Source organism: Gekko japonicus, unplaced genomic scaffold (genome assembly GCF_001447785.1).
Source record: "Gekko japonicus isolate JY-2015 unplaced genomic scaffold, Gekko_japonicus_V1.1 scaffold1205, whole genome shotgun sequence".
Taxonomy (NCBI): Eukaryota; Metazoa; Chordata; class Lepidosauria; order Squamata; family Gekkonidae; genus Gekko; species Gekko japonicus.
The window spans coordinates 120,705-136,587 of NW_015175395.1; the positions used below are offsets into that span (position 1 = coordinate 120,705).

At 49.7% G+C, this 15,883-nt stretch overlaps 1 protein-coding gene across 1 annotated transcript in view; it reads right to left on the minus strand.

Annotated features, from left to right (window-relative positions):
* The window catches only part of POU2F3 (POU class 2 homeobox 3), a 90,814-nt gene that overhangs the window by 43,172 nt on the left and 31,759 nt on the right, over nucleotides 1-15,883 (minus strand). Inside the window, exons 5-7 of the mRNA XM_015425671.1 lie at nucleotides 13,646-13,814; nucleotides 477-581; nucleotides 184-286 (exon numbers count right to left, since the gene is read on the minus strand). Coding sequence (XP_015281157.1) covers nucleotides 184-286; nucleotides 477-581; nucleotides 13,646-13,814 — 377 coding nt within the window. The remainder of the gene's footprint in view (nucleotides 1-183; nucleotides 287-476; nucleotides 582-13,645; nucleotides 13,815-15,883) is intronic.

Genomic DNA, 15,883 nt, shown 5'->3' on the forward strand with positions numbered 1-15,883 from the left:
ACTACTACTACTACTACTACTTACTACTCATCCTTCAAGACTCCTTTCATTTAAGACATTTTTGAGCTTTGCCATTTGGAGAGTTGCTCTCTGTCAAGCGTTGGACTAGAGAGATCACGCGACGGATTCAACCGAAAGCAATTGTCTATGTTCCTCTGATACACGTCTGTGTGTTCACCTTACCTTGTTGTCCTGTTGGGGCCTGAGAAAGCAGGAACAGGGGGACAGATTGCATGTGGCCGGGGACCTGCACGAGTTGCTGCAAAGTGTGAAGAGAACTCATATCCTGGAGGAGGAGGAGAAAAACGCAAGTCAAGTGGAGTAGCAGCCCCTTGGGTTGGAGGAGACAGTGGCATTGGGGGTGTGTGTGTCTCCTAAGGTCACACCATTATTACCATCCACTGAGGACCAACAAGATTTGGGGTAGGCTGAGCTCCCTTTCCCATCCGGACGTCCCCAAGCCCTCAGTCTCTTACCCCAGTGATTTGGCCTCCGGGCATCATCGAGGGCCCTTGTACTAGATGGGTCGGTCGGGAAGGGAGGGCGTTTTGCAAGGAGTCACTGAGGTCTTCCGTCTTGATCTGCAAAGGAAAGAACTGCGTCAACATACAGACGTGTCACCAAAGAGGATCTCAAAGAAATTAACTGTGCCCATGACAATTTCAAAAATTGATAAATAATAGTGATTAAAGAATAACTCATTTATAGACAAATAAATAAACCACTTATACAATTTCCAAATCATAACGAGCTTCCAGAAGATATCTGCTCCAGCAGTTACATATTGAGTGTTGTGAAGGCACAGCCCACTTTGAAAATGATGTTGTGAATTGAATAAACTGAGACTGTTTTTCAGTGATATCCTTCAAGTTACTGGTTCCAACTTTAACCCCCACCCCAGGGGTCATTCTGTAGAAAAAGAGGTGCAGGAGCTCATTAGCATAACTCATTAGCACAACTCATTTGCATATGCCACACCCCCTGACATCACCGGAAGTGTGTCAGAAGGCAACACCCACCACTCAGGGTCCACTGGACGGTTTTGGATTGCTGGCTATCGGGGGGGGGGGACGTGCAGATCTGTCCTCGCAGAGGAGGGAGAGCTTGTACATGTGGCATGTGCAAATGAGCTATGCTAATGAGTTATGCTAATGAGCTTTTGCACCTCTTTTTCCACGAAATGACCCCTGGACCTCATAGCTACTCTGTCCGTGCCAAGCTGAGGGATTATTATGTGGGAAGGAATCGTGGTGGAGACTTGTCTCGGCGGTAGAGTGCCTGCGCTGTATATACATGGTCCCAGGTTCAGTCCGTGGCATCACCAGTTAAGGACATAAGAGGAGCTAGGGTTGCCAAGTCCATCTTTTACCCCCAGCGGGGGACTTTGGGGGCATTCCTCGAGGGGGTGGTGCATCCCCGACGGGATGACACCACGTTGGGGTCGTCCGCCCCCCCCGCCCGTGCGCCAGATCTCCATAAATGGCAGTTCCCTGCCCTTTTAATCGCAGGAGCCGACGTTTCCCCTTTAAGAGCAGCCGTGTTTCCCTTTTAAGAGCGAAGCTGGCATTTCCCTGCAAGCTTGCGGAGATCGGGCTTGGGAGGAAACACGGGTTCCACACACTTAAAGGGAGAGAGAGGGGTGGCTGTGGGTGTTGGGGGCAGTGGGTAGAACCCCCCCCCCAAAACGGGGGACCCCTGGCAAACTGGGGGGTTGGCAACCCTAAAAGGAGCCCTGCTGGATGAGACCAATATTCCAATGTAGGCCGTCATCCTACTTCCCACAGTGACCAACCGATACCCAGGGAGAGGCACAGAGGCCAAGGCCTCCTCCGGCAACTGGCATTCAGAGGTCTAGTGCCTTTGAGCATGGAAGGTCCTCGAAGCCATTGCATGGCTATGCCTCCTTCCTAATTCACAGTAGCGACACTGAGGGATTTATCCTGCAGCAATTTGCTCAGTCCCCTTTTTAACACCGTCTAAACCAGCCCAGGTTAGCCGGATCTCATCAGATCTCAGAAGCTAAGCAGGGTTAGCCCTGGTTACAGTTGGGAAGGGAGACCACCAAGGAAGACCCGGGTGGCTCTGCAGAGGTAGGCAATGACGAACCACCCCTGGACGTCTCTGGCCTTGAAAACTCTACGGGGTCCCCATAAGTCTGTTGGAACTTGGGAGCCAGAAGATAAACAAACAGCCAGCTATGGTTGCCGAGTCCAGGTTGGGAAATTCCTGTGGATCTGAGGTTACACAAGACAAAGATACATGAGGAGAAGAACTTTTAACATTTTGTCTGCCCTGAGGTAGCAGGAGTTGTTGGGAGCTGCTTCCAGCCCTGGTAGACCGTGTTGAATTAGACAGACCAACAGTCTGACTCACTATGAGGGAGCTTCCCATCTAGAAACAATGACAGGAGCAACGTAGAGATGCCAGCCTCCAGGTCGGACCTAGAGATCCCCTGGAATTACAGCTCATCTCCAAACCTCAGAGATCAGCTCCCCTGGAAAAATCCAATCTCCTCCTCCTCCTCCTCTCTTCTTCATCTTCTTCTTCTCCCAGTGCACTGGCAGATACCCTGCCAAATTTAATTGAGGCAGTGGCAGAGTGGGCCTTGAGGTACCGCAGACTGATAATTCCGGGGGACTTCAATGTCCACGCAGATATCGCTTCTTCCTCTTCTCAGGCTTCGGACCTAGTAGCATCCATGGCAACACTAGGGCTCTCCCAGGTTGTATCGGGTCCCAATGTGATGCACATTGGAGCCAAAAATCCTAAATATAAATACACATTGATGGGGTCTGAACTGGCAGAGACTGATCAAGAGAGAGATCTTGGAGTTGTAGTAGATAACTCACTGAAAATGTCGAGACAGTGTGTGACTGCAATAAAGAAGGCCAATGCTATGCTGGGGATTATTAGGAAGGGTATTGTAAACAGAGCAGCCAATATCATAATGCCCCTATATAAATCAATGGTGCGACCTCATTTGGAATTCTGTGTGCAATTCTGGTCACCACACCGTAAAAAGGATATTATAGCTTTGGGAAAAGTGCAGAAAAGGGAAACTCGCACGATAAAGGGGTTGGAACACTTTTCCTATGAGGAAAGGTTAAGGCGCTTAGGTCTCTTTAGCTTGGAGAAATGACGACTGAGGGGTGACATGATTGAGGTTTATAAGATTATGCATGGGAAAGAGCAGGTAGAGAAAGAGGTACTTTTCTCCCTTTCTCACAATACAAGAACTCGTGGGCACTCCATGAAATTGCTGAGCGGTCGGGTTAGAACGGATAAAAGGAAGTACTTCTTCACCCAAAGAGTGATTAACACTTGGAATTCACTGCCACAGGAAGTGGTGGCGGCTACAAGCATGGACGGCTTCAAGAGGGAATTAGATAAGCATATGGAGCAGAGGTCCATCAGTGGCTATTAGCCACAAGGTATAGATAGGGACTCTGGGGCAAGTGATGCTCTGTCATCTTGGTGCTTGGGGGGGGGTCAACAGTGGGAGGGCTTCTAATGTCCTGGCCCCACTAGTGGACCTCCTGATGGCACTGGTATTTCTGGCCACTGTGTGATACAGAGTGTTGGACTGGATGGGCCTTTGGCCTGATCCAACATTGGCATCTCTTATGTTCTTATGTTCTTATATATCAAGCAGGCCACACGCTAGATTTGATCTTCATGGCGGGTGTGAACATTGGCCAGATCTCTATGGATACAGTGCCATGGTTGGACCATTTTGCCCTGAAGGCCCGTCTGGATACATCAGTCCTCCCCTACAAAGGTAGCAAGTGGATTTATGTTCACCCACAGAGACGTATAGATTGAACTAGTTTCCAGAATGCCCTGCGGGATCTGACACCCCCCGGTGACTCGCTAGATGCACTGATGGAAAGTTGGCATAATCAACTTTCGGAGGCCATCGACAAGGTCGCTCCCAGATGTCCTCTTCGCCTCTCTCAAAACTAGCCCCTTGGTATACCTCGGAGGTATACCTCCTGCCAACCTAGCAGTTCGAAAGCAAGAAATTGCAAGTAGATACATAGGGACCACTTCGGTGGGAAGGGAACAGCGTTCCGTGCGCCTTGGTGTTTAGCCATGCCGGCCACATGACCACGGAAACATCTTCGGACAGCACTGGCTCTTTGGCTTTGAAACGGAGATGAGCACCACAACCCTTGAGTCGGACTCGATTGGCTTTCGAGCAAGGGAACCTTTACCTTTACCTATACCTCGGAGCTAAGGGAAATGAAGCCAGAGCTTAGAAGACTAGAATGAGTTTGGTGTTGCACTCGGGATGAAGCTGCAAGAACATCCTGTGGGACATTGATGACAGCCTATGGGATGGTGGTGAAGGCCACAAAGAAAGTTTACTATGTGGCCCCCACTGCATCCGCAAGCTCTCCCCCAGTGCAATTGTTTAGAGAAATTAGACTGCTTATGTCCCTAGCGCGGGACTCCCAAAATTTTAGTGATTTGACTATTTTGCAGAGAAAGTCTTTTCGCTCCACCGTGACCTCCCCCCGATGTTGACGCAGTGAGCGAACTTGAGGCTTCTTGGCCATCATTGGGTTCAGTATGAAATCAGTTCAGATGACTAGCGCAGAAGACTGACGTTGATGGGATCCTGTCAGCTGTTAAATCCACCACCTGCCTCCTCGACTTGTGCCCTTCGTGGCCGGTTAAAGCCAGTGCGGAGAGGGTACGAACTTCCCTGGCAGACATCATTAATCTGTCCTTGGGTTCGGGCGTCTTCCCGAGAACCATCGCTAGATCCTTCTGAGCTAGCCAACTACTGCTCAGTTCTGAATGTTCCATTCCTGAACAGAGTGGTTGAGCAGGCGGCACAACAACTGCGGGCTTTCCCGGAGGACACGTCAGCCTTGGAGCGATTCCAATCCGGCTTCTGTCCTAGCCATGGGACGGAGATGGTGCCGGTTGCCTTTACAGACACTCTCCATAGACATCGGGATCAAGGCGGGTCTGCGTGGTTGTTGTTGTTAGGTCTTTCAGCAGTGTTTGATACAGTCGACCATGACCTGTTGACCCACCGTCTTGCCACCACTGGATTATGTGGAACAGTCCCTCGATGGCTGTGCTCATTTTGTCCAGTTCTACAGGGCCTGTAAGACTGAGATGTTCCACTGGGCATATTGGTTGAGGACAGCGATGGTTAGAGAGATCCGCAGGGTTTTCTCTTCCCTTCTCTTTGCAAAAAAGTGCAAAAGAATGCAAAAAAAGTGCAGAAAAGGGCAACTAGATGATAAAAGGGTTGGGACACTTTCCCTATGAAGAAAGGTTAAAGCACTTGGGGCTCTTTAGCTTGGAGAAACGACGGCCAAGGGGTGACATGATTGAGGTTTATAAGATTATGCATGGGATAGAGCAGGTAGAGAAAGAAGTGCTTTTCTCCCTTTCTCACAATACAAGAACTCGTGGGCACTCCATGAAACTGCAGAGCGGTCGGGTTGGAACAGATAAAAGGAAGTCCTTCTTCACCCAAAGAGTGATTAACACATGGAATTCACTGCCACAGGAGGTGGTGGCAGCTACGAGCATGGACGGCTACAAGAGGGAATGAGATAAGCATATGGAGCAGAAGTCCATCAGTGGCTGTTAGCCACAAGGTATAGATAGGAGCTCTCAGGCTGGGGAAAGTGATGCACTGTATTCTTGGCGCTTGGGCGGAGGCAACAGTGGGAGGGCTTCTAGTGTCCTGGCCCCACTGCTGGACCTCCTGATGGCACCTGGTGTTTTTGGCCCCTGCGTGACAGAGTGTTGGACCAAATGGGCCATTGGCCTGATCCAACATTGGCTTCTCTTATGTTCTTATGTTCTTCTTATGTTCTTTCTTTCTCTGTGCTGGCTGCCCCTGTGATGGATCTTAGGGCATCATCTGATGTAGTAAAGAAAGTCACAGGTTTTAATTTATAACAACATGGATTTTAAATTGTTATATGTTGAACTATTGTATTTTGATTGCTGTAAGCTGCCCTGAGCCCTGCTTTGCAGGGGACAGAGCGGAATAGAAGTCTGAGAAAATAAAAAAGATATACTTCGAACAAATTGACAAACACCACATCATGAAAAAAGCAAAAAACCAAAAAAGTGAGCAAGACATTCTCTTTACGGGAGACTTTCTAATATCATTAGAATGCTGCAAGCCTGCACGGAACGGCAGAAGGCGGAACAAGTTGGAATCCCCTCCATCATCCAAATCCCTTCTTCTAGGACAATGGAAGCTCTCAGGGCTTCTGCCCCCCCTTTAATTGGCTCTCAACTTTTCTCAACATTCAGTGCCTCCTGGAGCATGCTCAGTTCTCATCAAGCTGTTTTTTTTTCTGGTTTTAGGATTCCCTTGCTCGAAAGCCAGTCGAGTCCGACTCTAGGGTTGCGGTGCTCATCTCCGTTTCAAAGCCAAAGAGCCAGCGCTGTCCGAAGACGTTTCCATGGTCATGTAGCCGGCATGACTAAACACCAAGGCGCACGGAACGCTGTTACCTTCCCACCGAAGCGGTCCCTATTTATCTACTTGCAATTTCTCGCTTTCGAACTGCTAGGTTGGCAGGAGCTGGAACTAGAGATGGGAGCTCACTCCAGCATGCGGCAACCCGGGTCTCGAACTGCTGAACTACCCACCTTCCACGGCCTGCAGTCCAGCGTTTTAACCACTTGAGCCACCGCAGCTCCTTTTCCGGTTTTGGGGGGAGTTGATTTACAATGGCCCTGACCTGGATTAGTCCAGGTTAGCCCAATCTCATCACATCTCGGCAGCTAATCAGGGTCCGCCCTGATCAGTATTTGGAAGGGAGACCACCAAGGAATACCAGGGTCATGACACAGAGGCAGGGAATAGCCAGCCACCTCTGAACGTCTCTTGTCTTGAAAACCCCATGGGGTCATGATCAGTGTTCCCTCTAAGCTGAGTTAGTGTGAGCTAGCTCACAGTTTTTTAGCCTCCGGCTCACACATTTTTGTCTTCGCTCAGGAAGGAGGGCTCCAGAGTAGACTGATGCAGCAGCCAAATCGCTCACTCAGAACATTAATGCCAGTAGCGGTGTTCAACATCGCACCATCTTGTGAAAGGAAGCCTTTTGTCCCCTCCGCTCTTTCTGTGAGGCTAGGACGAGGAGCCCGCCAGCCCGCGGAACTTTACTTTCCCCTTTCCACAGGAGCGGAACCACTTCCGCTGCTGCCCCTACCGCATGCACAGCTTGCTTCCCCGCCACTGCCGCCCCTACTCGAGTGTTGCCGCTGCACGAGGCAGCCAGGCGGGTGGGCCAGCAGGCAAGGTAGGGCCGGTGGGCTTTGACAGTGCAGGAACTTTCCGCAGGGCCAAGGCCGTTGTACTGTGTGATCTGGGCCAGGGCGTCTTTTCTTCTTCCTCCTCCTCCTCCACCTCCTCCTGTGCTTGGGTGCCCAGCCAGAGTGCCAGTGAAGGCGCTTGGCTTCCAGGGCACATCAGCGCTTCCTCGCCCACCCCCTCGCCCTGTTGCTGCTGGAGCCCCTCGCCCTGCCATGGGAGACTTCCGTGGATGAGCGACTGCCTGCTCTAACCGGCGAATTTAAGTTTTAAAAAATCTTATTAACATTTTGTGTTGTAATTTTTGTGATGTCGGTGCCCCCTGACTTATTTGAAGGCCCCCCCGAATGAAAAAACCCTGGCTACGGGCAGTGTTCCCTCTAAGCTGAGTTGGTGTGAGCTAGCTCACTGTTTTTCAGCCTCCGGCTCACCCATTGTTGTCTCTGCTCAGGAAGGAGGGCTCCAGAGCAAACTCATGTATGCAACCGCCAAATTGCTCGCTCACAACTTTAATGCCAGTAGCTCACAAAGTAGAATTTTTGTTCACAACCCTCCACAGCTTAGAGGAAACATTGCCTACGGGCCTGGGTCAGGGTCCAACAGCTGGTTAAGAACATTGTTGTTGTAGGATAAAACCTAAAGGGGTGTGTGTGTGTCAAGGAAGAGGTGCGCTGTTCCCATCCCGACCCAGGCATCCTATCTCTTTGCCCCCGGCCTTTGATGGTAATGGTGACTAATGATCGTTTATTCTCCTGGCAAGAGAACAGAGCAAACTCGAAAACCACAAACCACTTGCCCAGAGCGGGGGAAAAAAGATCAGAGTGGTTTCACAAGCACTGGATCGCTCCCCCCTCTGCTGACGCCATGCTTCGCAGCAAAAAAAATTGATGATTCCCCACCACCCCCAGCTTTGCATTTAAAAAAAAAAGTGGATTCCTGGGACTCACTTTTCCGAGAGCAAGAAATTCATCTGAGGCTGCGGTGGCGCAGGCAGGGGTCATTTTGGGGGGGGGGGCGCGGTGAGGTGCGGGAGGGCGGGGCCTGGAGCTCCCTGCTGGTGCCCGCTGGAGGTCGCCGCCGGCTGTGGGGAGGACACACTTCCGGTGATGTCAGGGGGTGTGGCATATGCTAATGAGTTATGCTAATGAGTCCCCCTAGCTCTTTTTCTACGAAATGACCCCTGGGCGCAGCGATGTTCCTCTGCAACCATGTACAATATTATTTGACTCCATTCTTGGAAGCTCAGCAGGGTCATCCCTGGTTAGTACTTGGATGGGAGACCACCAAGGACGTCCAGGGTCGCTACACAGAGCCAGGCAATGGCGAACCACCTCTACTCGCCTTGGAAACCGTACAGGGATTCCGTAAGTCAGCTGTGACTTGACGGCACGTTATGCACACACCCACGAGAGAACAAGAAAAGAATGTCCTGGTGGATCATACCAGACGTCTCTCTAGCGCGGTACTTTGTTTCCGGTGGTGGCCAGAAAGATAGCTCTAGGAGCCCACAAGCAGGGCATAAAGGTGACGGTCACCCTCAAAGACATAACCATGAAGGTTCTAGAACAAAGTTGGAGTCCAGTGGCACCTTTAAGACCAACAAAGTTTAATTCTGGGTAGATAGGGTTGCCAATTTTTTTTGGCCGGGAGCGGGGAGCTCCTGGCCGGCGTCCTGGTCGTGCACGTGCGCCACCCGGAAGTGATGTCACACGCTGGGGGCGGGGCAACGCCATTTGAGGGGAAAACTCTTTGTTTTCCCCTCAAATGGCGTGGCCCCGCTCCCAGCGTGCGACGTCACTTCCGGGTGACGCGCACGCGGGGGTGGGGCTTCCCCCGGGCCCGATTTTCGTCCCGTCGAAAATTGGGCCGTCAAAGCGGGGGATTCCCCGCCCTCCGGCCTGATTTGGGAACCCTATGGGTAGAAGCTTTTGTGGGCGTGCACACTTCTTCAGATCCATGGAGGTTCTACTCAACCTGTTGACGCTTACTGCTATAGACAAAACTAAGCTCAGTTAATGTTTTCTCCTCCTTTAAAAATTCCACCACCTCACCTATAACAAAAATTCTTTACGTGCATTCCTGGCAGCCAAACAGCATAATCTTGTGTGTGTTTACTCAGAGGTAAGCTCCGTGGTGTTCAATGGGCTTACTCTCAGGTAACCATGCATGGGATTGTAGACCAAATACAGTAAACCCAGAGGAGTTTTTTTGGGAAGGGGTAATTAGAAAGTTCTTTTGGGAAGGGGTAATTAGAAAGTTTTTTTGAGAAGGGGTAATTAGAACAGATAAAAGGAAGTACTTCTTCACCCAAAGAGTGATTAACACATGGAATTCACTGCCACAGGAGGTGGTGGCAGCTACAAGCATGGACGGCTTCAAGAGGGAACTAGATAAGCATATGGAGCAGAGGTCCATCAGTGGCTCTTAGCCACAAGGTATAGATAGGAACTCTCAGGCTGGGACAGGTGATGCACTGTATTCTTGGTGCTTGGGGGGGGGGAGGCAACAGTGGGAGGGCTTCTAGTGTTCTGGCCCCACTGCTGGACCTCCTGATGGCACCTGGTATCTTTGGCCACTGTGTGACAGAGTGTTGGACTGGATGGGCCATTGGCCTGATCCAACATTGGCTTCTCTTATGTTCTTATTAGGATTTGGGGAGAGAAGGTGGCATGGGACAACCCAATCTTCTCAGATCTTGGAAGTTAAGCAAAGTCAGCCCTGGTGGTTAGTGCCTGGATGCACAACTCCAAGGAAGACTCTGCACGGGAAGGCCCTGGCAAACCACCTCTGCTTCTCATGTGCCTTGAAAGCCCCTTGCTGGGCTCACCATAGGTCCGCTGTGACTTGATATCACTTTACACCACACACCATTAAGATTTTAACACTAGTCAGCCCACAAGCTTTTTGGGTTACCTTCAAATTAAAATCCCGTTTAGCTGTCTGGAGGGATAGAGATGACATTTCGTCTTCAGCTAATAAGTTAGTTCTCTAGGTGGGTCCTAGTTCCATTGAAGATTCTGAATTCTCTTAAGCCTGAGAGTAGATCAGTTGGATATTCAGGTGTGAAAGCCAAGATATTAGCTCAATCAAACTTCCATGAGGTGCGGGAATGATTCGCTTTAAGCAACAATCTTCTACCAATTATGTATAAAAGGCTGGGGGAAAAAATGTGCAGAAGTGTCTTTGGTTTAAAGAAGAAGAACGTTATTATGGTTAAAGCCTGCCTGGAAGAACTTTGAATTGATTCAATTAACAAAACTCGTTAGTATGAGAGAGAGAGAGAGAGAGAGAGAGAGAGAGAGAGAGAGAGAGAGAGAGAGATTTGCTTTTTGGAGGGAGGGATATAAAATTGTCCTTTATCTTATGTGAACAGGAAATGGTTGTCAGCAGGGGTCATTTCCTGCAGGAGCGCACAGGAGCGGAACTCCGGCAGTAAAGAGCCCAGGGGGCGGGCACATGCAACAAGCCCCACCCCCTGCTCCCAGCAGCCCTCAGTCAGAGCAAGAAGCAGGCAGGTAAGTTGCAGAGCCCCCCCCCGACCCCCCGGTCCAAAACAGTCCAGTGGCACCTTTAAGATCAGGTTTTATTCAGGTACAAGCTCTCCCTCCTCTGTGAGGACAGATCTGCACGCCCCCCCCCACCAATAGCTAGCAGTCCAAAACAGTCCAGTGGAGCCTGAGTGGTGGGTGTTGCCTTTTGACACACTTCCGGTGATTTCAGGGTGTGTGGCATATGCAAATGAGTTATGCTAATGAGCTCCTGCACCTCTTTTTCTACGAAATGACCCCTGGTTGTCAGTAAAACCTTGCTGTTTCCTTCCTCTCTGTTGTACCCTTTTTAACTGACTTTCCCCATACGTTACATTCTACATCGTATTAATCTAAGAGGAAACCGTTCCCAGAAATCTGCAATATACGGAAAACGTAAGGCAACGCTGAAGATGACAGGCTAAAAGATATTTCTGAAAAACGTGACATTTTTAAATTCCAAAAACGTGCCTTCGTTATCTGTCCTAAGTAATACTCCCCCCCCCACCTCTGCCTAAACCCCATGTACCTACTTAACGTTTCCTACCTCGGCACGTTTAAATGCCAGTAGCTTGGAGTACTTTTACAGGGTCCGAGATGGAAAATAACATTCACAAATTACTGACCCAACCCTGACTAGCGAACATATGCAAACTCTGGAGGGGTAATGGGACATCAGGAGGCGCAAACACACATATTTTGGGTGTGTGTGTTGGGGGTCACTTTAGGTGAACAGGGTTCTCCTGTGCAGCTTCCCAATGGACTTCACTCACTGGTTCTCATGCAAGTTCAAACTCCACTCCGAAAATCCCATTTGTGCTTGCAGAAGAGATCTGTCGAGCCCAAAAGTTATACAGGGTTGGTCAAACTTGCTTAATGTAACAGCCACATAGAATAAATGTCAGATGTTTGGAAGACGCAAGGCATGAACAAATATTACACGTTTTTACGGGGAAATATGCAAAATTTGCTTTTCATTAACATTAAATGAGACTTCCCAAAATAACAACCAAAGCTGGCTCTTCGGCTTTGAAACGGAGATGAGCACCGCAACCCTAGAGTCGGACTCGACTGAATTTCGAGCAAGGGAACCTTTACCTTTACCTTTAAAAGCAGATAGTGATAATGATAATGATTTGCCCAATGATATTTGTTTGCTAATGATGTTCGGCTTCCCCAGCCGTCCTGCCGGGAGCCGCACAATATGTGTGAAAGAGCGCATGCGGCTCCCGAGCCACAGTTTGGCCACCCCGGCACTAGTATATCTCTACAACCCTTCACTGCAATCCATCTTCCAGCCAGAAGAGGGAGACGGGAAGCTTCGGAGCCTTCAGATAATTTACTGACGTGTATGCGTTCATTAAGAAAAGCGAGTTTTCATGCCAGACGAAACATAAAAGAGCAGATGTTAGAAGACAGAGAGAGGACACCACGAAATGTCAGTCGGACAATCCCGCATGTGGCAGGTCCCGCCCACTGACACGAGGCACCATCCAAAGACCCAACAAGGAGACAACTCAGATTCATAAAACAGAACGACCCTATTCCCATCTTGTAGTCAGGTACAAAGTTATCCTGCTTTGCTCAATGTTCTAGCTGGTGGGGGGGGAAGAAATCACAGCGGCTTGCAGGATACTTGTCGAAATGGACAGCATTTCAAATGGTCACTAGGAAGGCCCAACAGCCTAAGCAAAGACAAGTTAGACCTTTAACCAAACCCTTCCCTCCCAACTCCAAGTCCCTCTGAGCTCTGCTTGAGAACCGACTTACAGAACGCCAAGTGATCTTGCTCTGTAGCCACAATGCTCGAAGACCCAGTGAACTGCGGGAGGATTCACGTGTCCTCGTCTAACCCAGATCCGGAGTTCCAGTCCCAAACAAACGAGAAGAGAGAGGCTGAGTGCAGGGCAGGTGCCCCTCTTTGCCTGGGAACTGTACGATCCTGATCGGCGATGAGTGTGGAAAGTCCTCAAGCCATTTCCAAACTGAAATCAATTTTTATTGCTGCCAAAACAGAAGGATTTGGAAACGGGCCAAGCACAAAAGGGGTGTGTTGCTGCATCCTAGCTCTGAACAACATGAGAACATGAAGTAGGGTAGGGTTGGCAAGAAAGAGAGAGCCGGCTTCCCAGTTTTGGCTCTTTTTGATTCCTTTCAGCGAGCCATCTCCCTCCCTGTGTTCCCGAGCTCTTTGAACTACCATGAGGAAAGGGAGAACTGACACCAAACTAAACCAAAAGCGGTAACCCCTGGGGAAACGCCCCTCTGCTGCACCTGGTTTCTAGGTTGACTTCTGTCCTCTTTCCAATACGAACGGCTCACCAACGATTGGAAAGACAACCAAACCGCGATGAGCTGGCTCCGGAGCCAACCTGTTCACAAAGCCCCAGTTGCATATGCAGATCCCGAAGAAAACTGCATGCAAATGACTGGAACAAAATCCAAAACCTTGTTCAGCTCCCTGGGGTTTCGTCTGACTGATTGCCCAGACCGAACGTACAGGAGGTGTGAAGGAACAGGAGATAGTGGGTTTTGTTTTCTCCGTTTCTCAGGAACATTCTGGAAAGGTACAAGGGTGCTGGTAACAGGGTCAACTCCTTCTTTTCTGGTGGAGGCTCCTATGCTAGGAAATCCTACAGGACATTCCCCCCCACACACGTCTCTGCAATCCCAACATGAGACATGCTGTGCCTGTCGCATTTCTTGCCCTCCTCCAGCTGTTCCAGTTGCAGAGCAGTTCTTGAAAAAAAGGAGGTAGAAATTTTAGGGGGGGGGATCCTAACAAAAAGGAATGAGCCCCCAGAAGGCCTGTCACACTTACCACAAGGTTGAAGACGGGCCGGTAACTTTGCAAACCAATTAGAAACAGAGGGCTGTGGATTCGAACGCGGGTCTCCCATCTCCAGCCCACCCCATCCGGCACTTTCCAGCATCGCGACAAAGAAAGCGGCGCATCCTGGTGAACCGCATCAACCCATTTCTCGTTTGAAGCAAGCGTTCACACATGGAGAAGAGACCATCTTCTCTCATGGGCTAACATCTTCGAGGTCTCTTTGGTAGTCACAGCTAGAGACAGAGGCCGGGCTAGCTGGTCAGGTGGCCAACTTGTGAGTTTCAAAACGGGCGGGGCCACAGCGTGGTTTGAATGGGCGAAGGGGCAGAGCCTGGTGAGTTTCAGATGGGTTGGGGTGGAGCCGGGAGGGCGGATCGGGCGTGTAGTCAATAGAGAAGAAATGATAACCCTTCCCCCACACAAAATACTTGGGTTTATTTTTAAAAGATAAGTGATGCTAACCAAAAAGGCAAAATCCCTGCCAGTTAGCAAGTTTATTAGTTGGTCCTACTCTCTCACCCAGCAATGCTTTTCTTATGTGTTTTAAATTCTCAGCTAATCAAAAATCACCAAATCATCAAAAATGCCTCATTTCTCTTCCTTTTAAGAAATCTGGGAGCTCATTAGGAGAGAACAGAGTAAGAGAGGGAGAGACAGCGATACTTCCAAATATCAGTGCTTGGAGTCTGGCATTAGTAAAAGTCAGGGGTCATTTCCTGAAGGAGCGCACAGGAGCGGAGCTCCGGCAGTAAAGAGCCCAGGGGGCGGGCACATGCAACAAGCCCCACCCCCTGCTCCCAACACCCCAGGCCATGAGAAGCAAGAAGCCCTTCCTTCCTTCCTTCCTTCCTTCCTTCCTTCCTTCCTTCCTTCCTTCCTTCCTTCCTTCCTTCCTTCCTTCCTTCCTTCCTTCCTTCCTTCCCAGATCTGCGTGCCCCCCCCCCCAGCTAGCAATCCAAAACAGTCCAGTGGCACCTTTAAGGCCAAGGTTTATTCAGGTACAAGCTCTCCCTCCTCTGCTAGGGCAGATCTGCGGGGGCACCCTCATAGCTAGCAATCCAAAACAGTCCAGTAGAGCCTGAGCAGTGGGTGTTGCCTTCTGACACATTTCCGGTGATGTCAGGGGGTGTGGCACATGCAAATAAGTTATGCTAATGAGCTCCTGCACCTCTTTTTCTACGAAATGACCCCTGGTAAAAGGTGAGGTGTGTAATAGAATACCCTGTTCTTCCACTAACTCTTTTGATATATATATCCCACAGGCTTTTCAACATACCGCCTGTTACATCTTTCTAGATTTCCTGTTTTCGGTAGTTAGAACATTGTCATGAGAATAGTTCCACAGGTGGCAGGCCGGATAATCAGAGAATCGGGTAGTTGCTCGAACCGAGGAGCTAGGCCGGTGCTCAGACGGGACCTCTTTGACCGAGGAATCTCTGATTTCTGCTGAGCTGGAACCTGTAGTACCCCACTCTAGCCATCTGCAATGGTGGCGCTGTGGCACATCTGAGATCAAGACTATTGTTGTTGCTGCTTGCTGTGTGGAGCAGGTGTCTCAGCTCCTATATGTGCTCTTGTAGGGACATATGGTTGGCCCCCCATTTAAAACCAAGTGCAAGACACCTTAAAGGCACCAAGGGTATTGAACCAAAGCCTTGGTTTTGAGTTTGAGATTCCTAGTGCCTTTAAGATGGTTTAAAAAAGGGGGGGGTCAATGGTTTTATACGGGGGTGAACCAAAAGTCCCTAGAAGATCAGGTATAAGACAAGGTGGTGGCTTGAACCCCTGTTGCTTTTAGTCATAGGTAGCCTGCACCTGAGCATGGAGTTTCCATTTAGCTCGCTTGGCTGAAGTCATGAATGTATCCCTTCCCTATCCATTTTTTTTTAAGTTATCTAAGTTAGTGGTCATCATCACATCTTCAAGTAAACGTTAAAAGCGAAATTATGTGTCGTGTAAAGGACTGGCCTGGATCTCAAAGTTCTTGCCAGGAAACAACATTCTCCCTGTCTCTTCCTGCCTCCTCAACTTGTATAAATCTGTCATGTCGGCCCTTTCCCCCTTCTTTGGCCTTTCCTTGGAGGGCCATTTCTCAGACCCAAGGATCGCAAGCCTTTTGGACCTTGACAGCACCTTTGGAATTCTGGCATAGCATGGTTGCCATGGGTGCAGAATGGCTGCCACAAAATGGCACCCACAGGAGGTGAAGCCAGCCACAGAATGGCG